This window comes from Rhamphochromis sp. 'chilingali' (assembly GCF_963969265.1).
Source record: "Rhamphochromis sp. 'chilingali' genome assembly, contig: SCAFFOLD_82, whole genome shotgun sequence".
NCBI lineage: Eukaryota > Metazoa > Chordata > Actinopteri > Cichliformes > Cichlidae > Rhamphochromis > Rhamphochromis sp. 'chilingali'.
This window is the reverse complement of record NW_027667083.1, coordinates 37,501-45,493: the sequence shown is the minus strand read 5'-3', so window position 1 is coordinate 45,493 and position 7,993 is coordinate 37,501. Positions and strand designations below refer to the sequence as shown.

At 43.5% G+C, this 7,993-nt stretch overlaps 1 protein-coding gene across 5 annotated transcripts in view; it reads left to right on the top strand.

The window, feature by feature from the left end:
• The first annotated feature begins 441 nt into the window (after positions 1 to 441).
• LOC308391457 (uncharacterized protein) overlaps positions 442 to 7,993 on the top strand; it is a 29,406-nt gene continuing 21,854 nt past the window's right edge. For 4 of the 5 annotated variants that reach the window (XM_080908023.1, XM_080908022.1, XM_080908021.1 and 1 more), the window contains exons 1-9: positions 442 to 580; positions 1,789 to 2,097; positions 2,184 to 2,358; positions 2,460 to 2,543; positions 2,647 to 2,792; positions 3,414 to 3,533; positions 3,633 to 3,777; positions 4,115 to 4,284; positions 4,462 to 6,952. In XM_080908023.1, the coding sequence (XP_080764149.1) occupies positions 1,799 to 2,097; positions 2,184 to 2,358; positions 2,460 to 2,543; positions 2,647 to 2,792; positions 3,414 to 3,533; positions 3,633 to 3,777; positions 4,115 to 4,284; positions 4,462 to 4,558 (1,236 nt within the window). In that variant the 5' untranslated portion in view covers positions 442 to 580; positions 1,789 to 1,798 and the 3' untranslated portion in view covers positions 4,559 to 6,952. Of the gene's footprint in view, positions 581 to 1,788; positions 2,098 to 2,183; positions 2,359 to 2,459; positions 2,544 to 2,646; positions 2,793 to 3,413; positions 3,534 to 3,632; positions 3,778 to 4,106; positions 4,285 to 4,461; positions 6,953 to 7,993 lie in introns of those variants that run through there. The other variant, XM_080908025.1, reaches the window with a different exon arrangement.

Here is a 7,993-nt window from a genome sequence, read left to right as displayed (position 1 = left end):
ACAGACACTGTAGGAAAGAGAAATAACATTGTGGAAGACACATAAAGTGAGTTAAAAAAACAACCTAAAAGCGTTTAGAATACATTTTGCAGCGGAAGTATGGCGTCCCGCTTGCCCTTCACAATAAGAGCATTATAGCGGATTATAATGGGGGACGCTTTTATTTTGTATAACTACCGGAAGTAGTTCCTGTGTACTGACGCTAGCTGGGTAGCTAGCGCCGCGTCGCTTAAAAAGCAGCCGGGCTTGTCTTAAACTTAAGAGGCTGACACTCGCTAAACCACCCGATCGCTCGCCAAGCGACTGTTTCACACTGGACTTATTTTTCGTTAATATGGGCCGATAATTCCTTTATTCTAGTGGTATGCCGGGAGTGGTGCGGCCTATTCGGATTAACGTAATGATGACACTATCAACGGCGCGCGTCAGTCCGCCCCTCCTCCAGTTTGAAATTGACCTTAGAAGACACCGTAGCGTATGCTGGACCCGCATGCATCTGTCCACCTCTCCTACGTTTTGAAATTGAGATTTGAACGTCATTTTCTGAAGTATTCGGAACAACAGTGTAAGGTTTGACAAGGTAAGTGTATCTCTCTCTCTCCGGTTTGAAATTTAGCTTTGAAAGTGATTTTTTAATGTGTCTGGGTGATTCTTTGTCGTGGTCATGTTCGGCAGATGCTAACGCTAGTTAGCGGGTATTCAGCCGAGGTCTACAAAATGATGGTATCTACAAATGAGGTATCTACAAAATGATGGTGTGGTTAGCACTTGGACCAGAGGTATCGTTTGTAATTAAAACTTGTAAGAAGCGAAGTGATTTTTTTCTTTGTATGTGTATCTTGGCGATCGCGATTTTTTTCATGTGACTGGGTGATTCTTTGTCTGTCGTGGTCATGTTCGGCACCTAAAGCTATTTAGTGGATATTAAGCGTCTCCCGGTTTGAAAGTGATTTATTTATGCGTATGTCTCTCTGCCTGGATTGGAATTTATGCGTGTTTGGGTGATTTCTTTGTCTCGTGGTGAAGCTGGATGCTAAAGCTAGTTAGCGGGTATTCAGCCGCGGTCTACAAAATGATGGTATCTACAAATGAGGTATTTTAATGAATATTTTAATGCAAGTTTCCTGTTTTATTGTGAAGGTCCGCGTCGTATGTGAGTGTGATCAGTTTACGTTTCCCCTGTCCCGTCAGCCCAGATTCCTCCCAGCTGTGTTGCCCTCCTGTCTCTCAACCCCTGATTACTGGTGTGTGTATTTAAGCCCTGTGTGTTCTCCTGCCTGTTGCCGGTTCGTCTGTGTAACTCTGTGTCAGTCTGTTACCCTGTGGTCCACGGAGTCCTGTTCCTCGTCTGCGTCTCTCTGCTATTCATCATCCGTTGTCATATGCTCCCAGGTCTGTTATTTTAGTTCTCCCAGTTTAGGTGTCTTTAGTTGTTTGTTATGCCCCACTGTTTGTTTGCTTCTACACCTCTGTAAATAAAACCACCGGTATCTCATCCACTGCCTGCATCTTGGGTCCTCCTTCTAAATCCACACGGCTCGCCTCGGCAGCCGTGACAGGTTGAACATGTAAAACTTGCATGTGCCATTCTCCTCATTTTTAAACTTTAAAACTTGTTTTAAAACTTTTTTTTCTTTAAGTTTTTTTGGGGGGGTGGGATGGAAGCAAAGTTTGTGTGTGGATGTATTGTTGTTGTTCTTTGTTTGTTTTCTCATACTATCAAAATAAACTAAATTGATATGCAGTTTTTCTCTCTCACTTTCTGCCTTTCACTCTTTGTATTTACAGTGCAAACAAGATGGAGAGAAAAGTTGTCTACTGCCTGCTTTGTAAAAAGCCGCAACAGTCCATTCGCACACACCTGAGCAGAGTGTGCCTGAAAGACTGCACACCACAGGAATGTGAGGAAGAAGCTTCCAGAGCCATTGCTTCACAGAAGCTGTTTTCTAATGAAGGTAGAGTCTGGAACTTCTCAGAGCTCCAGGAGTACTGCAAGGATGAAGAATCTTGCATTAAACTCTGCACTCGCCTTCAAACACGTGGATTTATCATCACGAACAGTCCCCAAGCGTTTTCGACAGTCGTGCCAACAGCGAGGTATGATGACCTTATTGCCACTTCCACATATTGGATGACACATACAAACTTTCAATAATGTCTTACCTCTGTCACATTTGCAATAGGTCTGATAAGAAGGAAATTCTTGCTGTGGCCAAGAAGGATATTGAATATTTCCACGCAAGACTTTCAGGCGGTGATTGCATCCCCACATATGCAATGACTACCTTCAGACAGTACTGCGAGGCCATCCTGATTTTACAACATGGACTGACAGGAAATGCTGTTCAAGAACTTTGTGTAAGTGCGCCACCAACAACCAAAGTGCACGATAAGTGAAATGACAGCTGATGTAAGTCTGTATTTCTTTAAGCTCCAACACCTTTTTTTTACATACACAGGTAGAGGACTGGATGGCGCGGAAAGCAGTAGCTGATGGTGTTGAGCTGAGTGGTAACTTGAAGATAACCAGCCAGGAAGAACAAGTAAGTCATTCATTCTCAGCAGCGACTCTCTTCTTGCTCTATAGGCACCTTGTGAATTGATTTTATGAGATATTTAACATTGATTCCTTTTTTTTCTCTGCAGTTGTTGGACTGCTATTTTAGGAACATCCGTCCAGTGTCCTTGCAAAATCAAATTGCTGGCAGCGATGACAGGGGCAAGTTCTTCCTAGGAGAATGTGGGGTCCCACTGTCCAACCCATCATTAGATGTAAAACGCCTGAAAGCGAGGTGAGTGCTTGACCTAACTGGATCAATAGCATATTAAGAAAGATTTGTTTCTTTGATCTGACAGAGAAACCCTAACCCTGGACTCATAACAGTCAGCCACATATGTTGCTGTATGTCAGAGATGTTCGCCCCTTGTATTTTGGCTTTTTCATCTCTCTGGGCTCTCTAATTAATTTGCATGCATTAAAAACCACAGATACCTGAGCACTGAACCTGGGGATGCTATGGCTGAGTCAGCATCAAGCTCAGTAGAAGCCTCTTCTGTTGCATTGCTTTGTTTGTTTTGTATGTATTTCAGAATGAAAATACTTTTACCCACCTCAGCCTGCACGTGTGCAGATGGCTTTGGACAAGGAGAAATGGCACACCAACAAGCCCACTGTCAATGCCATCTTGCAGGCCTGGGTTGCTCCGCAGCCCAGTATACAAGACAACCAGTCCCTCATGACACTTAAAAAGTTAACGGCTACAACAACGGGGAAAAATTGTTTAAAAAGAAGCCATGCGGTGGATCCGATTCCTCCCACCCAAATGTTATTTAGGTGAAAATAAAACTGCCACCGGACACGTTTGCTTGAGGAATCCATCAGACCAGACCACCTCCATTTTATGAACCCACAGAACCCTCCCCATCCAGCTCTCCCCTCCTCACCCCTCCTCCCCTCCCATCCTCTGTGTGGAAAAAACCATGTTTCAGAACTGTCGGATGTTTATGGACGGGGAATCCAAAGAGTTGCCTTGGTATGTGCAAATACCTTTTACGTAGCCCATCTCAAATTACATAAAAAAAAAAATAAAGAAGGCAATTTCAGAATACCTGTCTCCAGCTATCCCTCCTAGGTCAACAAAGGCACCCATCTTCCACCATGAGCAACAGGAAGGCCTAACCCAGAAGAAGCCTAACATGAAAAAACAACATGATCTGTTACCTTGTACAGACTGGTGGAGATCGGAGATTTTAACGAGGAGTGGCCAGAGACAAACGGTATGTAAAATCCACCCTGAATGAAAGAGCTGAACCTCGGAGGAATAGAGTACAATCGGATGATCCACACTGTTTTTTATTAAAGTTTGCAAAATTTACAGACTTATTAAAGCGGTTGATCATCAGAAAAATGTTTCAGAAGACCGTTATCATCAATCTCTGAATAAAAATAACCACAAATTTAGTAACTTTGATTAGACCAGCTATCTCAATAGAAGGACACAGACTCTAATTGAGGAGATGCTAAAAACTCGGCTCACAGATCAATTTTTATCCTTCATGACTATTATAACCAAAGCATAGAGTATGAGTTTAAAATTTGTTTTCAGTTCTCTAGAGAGGCCCCTTTGAGATGGCAGCATCCTGGGAGAAACGGAACCTGGGCCGCCGTCTCCAGCCCGAGTCGTTGGACCAGAACCAGGCGGTGGTTATAGCCAAGCTAGCAGACTGGAATCCAGCTACCACATCAGCAGTGACACACCCAGTAAACCAGAACAACAGCCACAGGTGAGCAGGGAAACGACACAGCTGAATAACCGTGTCAACCCCTCACTGAAACAATACAGCTTTGAGTTACACTCACAAACCTACACAGATTGAAACCTTGTGTGCAGACCTGCCTCCAAACAAGAATAACAGAGGACTGCTCCTCTTATTGTCTTCCTTCCTCACCATCCTCACCAGAACGACAGGTCTGCACTCCAACGAGATACCCCAACACACAGAGGAAACTGCAGGACTGGAATCTTCATGTGAAGAAAATATCTGTGATCATCGGTGACTCCTATGTGCACAGACTCCTCCGTCCTATAAAGCAGAGGGGTACAGATCGACAGATTTCCATGAGCGAAATGTTGCCACCCGGTGAGGCCGAGCTGGAGAAAGCACCCTGTGGAAAATCTGGTTTTATAACTTTGGACTGAATACCAGTGATGGAGCTGAAAATGGGACTAAAGGCAGAGCAGTCAGCAATCTTTCTAAGGCCCTTATCTGTAAAGAACAAGCCACAATGTTGGATCTTAACAACTTTATTACAGGTTTAGATGAACAGATTCCTGCACTTCCTACTGTGATATTCGGCACAGAAGGACAACATTCACTCGACTAGTAGAGCAGCAATGTGTATGTTAGAACAGTGGAACCAGTGTGTAAATGAGCCATCCCCATAAGCCTTGAAAAGTGCGAGGAGAGTAGTGGTGTGATTCACCTTTCTTAAGTTCCAATGCTCAGCGGGTCCTTTGGACAGAAATAAGTTCTTCTTCTTTCAATAATTGTTTATTCTGTTCATTATAGAATCAGCTATGCTCCAGTGGTCAGGAGAAGCTTCTGCTATATGAAGCTGTTACAGTGCTTTTTGTTACACTGAACGAGAGTAGTTTTTCTTGTTGCTTGTTTGATCTACTTCCATTTAAAAGATTATAATTACTGAAGTGAATGTGTTTTCAGATAGTTTACAGTGGCACTGAAGCTCCACTCAACCAAGTGTGCCTCAACAGTCTGAAATGAAAAGATTTTTCTTGCTTTTTTATAAAACAATATAATATAATATAAAATAATATAAAACAATAATTTTGGATGTTTCTTTCGGCTCTTGAGGTGCCCTCATGAGTGGGGTTTGCCCAGTATCCTCGAGGGTATGTGAGGAGCCTTCCATAGTTGGGTTGTTTGGTTTTTACCCCAGCAGCCATTCATCTCCATCTCAACAGTTCATGACCAACATGCCGTGGCTGCCCCCTGTACCTGTTGAGTACCTGTACCCTCATCCACTGGAGCCTGGACCTCCAGCTGATTGCAGCCACTTCAGTGCAAGGAGGAGATGCTTGCTTTTTGTGTGACTGTCTGTCACCCTTCCCTTTCTACCCTAACCCATTTTCCACTCCAGCTTCTACCCGACCCGGTTCAGACCCCTCCTCAGGCAGGGAGGGGTCTGAACGGACTGTCGCAGGATTCTCCTTAATACAGGAAAGAAGGGATTTGAAGACGAGATGAGGACTTTTAGCAATTCCCTCCCCCAACCAAATCCTAACCTTAACCCACCATCCAGTCCTGTCCCCCTTCTCTCCTCATACCGGTACCCACAGTTCAGACCCCACCTCAGGCCCCTTACTGCCTGAGGAGGGGTCTGAAGTATTTTCCAGCCTTATAAAGAAAGGGAAGGCTGAAGTGGCAGACTGTCATGCAAAAAGCGAGCATCTCCTCCTTGCACTGCTTACAGTCAAATGACAAAATATATGAACTCTTTTTAAACAGGAAAAAGGAAGAAATTGTACACCAGAGGGGGCAAGAAGGAGAAAACTTGAATATAAACTCAAAAGAAAAACCGCTGTTCCTTCCCTCCCCCAGAAGGCAATAGAATATCATCATGTTTAATGCCACTTTTTTTTTTTGGGGGGGGCTTTTTTTCCCATTCAGATTGCATGGTTTAACATGCTATGCTTTGTTGAAGTTCTTTGTGTTTCAATAAACTCCCTGTATTTACACAGTACTGCATTGACTTATATTTTCCCAGTAACAGCGGATTACCATGGAGCGTACAGTTTTCAGTTGAGGTTGTAGAAGTCTGGCAAAGCAAAAATAAAAATAATAATAAAAAAAGCTGTTTAGATCCACAGCTCAAACTCCTACGAGGGCAGGAGGATGCCACCTTTACACAACATGACAGTCAACCTCTACCACAGACGCGGAGTCAGGACCCGCTGTTCACTTTCAGTCCAAAAGTCTGGAACAGCAAAATCAGTGACTTCAACTTGGTGGGGAAAATGTGTCACGGTCCCCGTGTCTCTCTGGTTCGCTCACGCTGGCTACAGGTTTTGTTGTTCTTGTTGTTCGTTTTTGTTTTCTTTGTCTCTCCTCCTCCTCTCTGCCTGGGTGGAGATCCTTACGGGCTCTCGCTCTTGGCCCACGCACCTGTGTGATTGTGTCCACCTGCTGCTGATCTGGCTGATTTCCCCAGCTAATATTCAAGGCAGTGGCACAGAGCAGCTCACCGCTGGAACGTTGAACCTCCAGAGTTCGTTCATTATGAGAAGTGTTTGTAAAATTTGCCACAGACGTCCATGTGATCAACAACAGACACACGTGATTCCCCTTCGTGGTCTAAACCAATCAGAGATAGTCAGGGGCGGGACCTCTAAATGTCCGTGGTCCAGATAGAAGTGGAGGTGGATATAGACAGGTGAGTAGCTTGAATGAAGCGATATCGATTCATTAAATCCTGAATTGAATGAATATAAATGTGTTTTACCAGAAACGCCAGAATCTCAGGTTAAAGCTCACAAAACTATTTCAACAACAACCAGCAAATGAGAGCAGGAAACGCATTCCACACGAAGACGTAAACAGAGCGGACCGACGCATCAGAATTAGCTTAGTCGGCGTGGGGGCTAATATCATCCTTAATTCCTTCTTACTTTTGCTGTTTTGCTTCCAACACGATAAAACCCACAGTTAACGCACAGCTGTGCGTGAACTGTGAGAGAAACTTCAAGAAAAGTTTCCCATCTCAAACATGTGTTTTCTGCATTACTCATTCGCTTATTACCCATCAGTCTACCGTTGTTTACAGCGCTGGCGGCCGCTGTCTTTTCTTTCCTTTGTACTTAAATGACGTCGGATAAGAAAGCTTAATTTCTGCTGTTTAATACTGAAGAAATGTAAACTTTTTCAAATTAGGTATAATTGCAGAATATTTTTAAGGTTATCTGCTATAAAATCCATGCCAGGAAAATCTCCTTTATGTTTTTTATTTTATTTTATTTTATTCTCAGTTACTTTGACACAACGGCATGTGCTGTGATGGTCACATCTCTGATAAAGTTTAGTGTCAGTACTGATAAATGATCAGAATTATAAGATCTCTCACTTTCTGAGTAAAAATTGCACCAAATCGAATCTGGACCTTGTGAATCGGAATCAAGTGGATTATAGAAATCAGTGATGATACACAGGCCTTGTGAATATCCTAGGACCGACAGAAGTGGATATAACTGACCGTGGGCAATGAGAAAAGATGAAAAGAACGATTGATAACTTTTTTGTCAAGTTAAGGCCTGATCGATCTGAAATTCATAGCCAGTCCTCTGACAGGGAGCCATCAATCTTTGAACGCTGATTTGGGTGCGCCCAACTTTTTTTAATAGTGTGCATAAGAAAAAGCCAGAAGAGGGAGCACCTCTGGTTCAATCCCAGTTGCAAAGCAGCTGACCAGCTTCTGTGT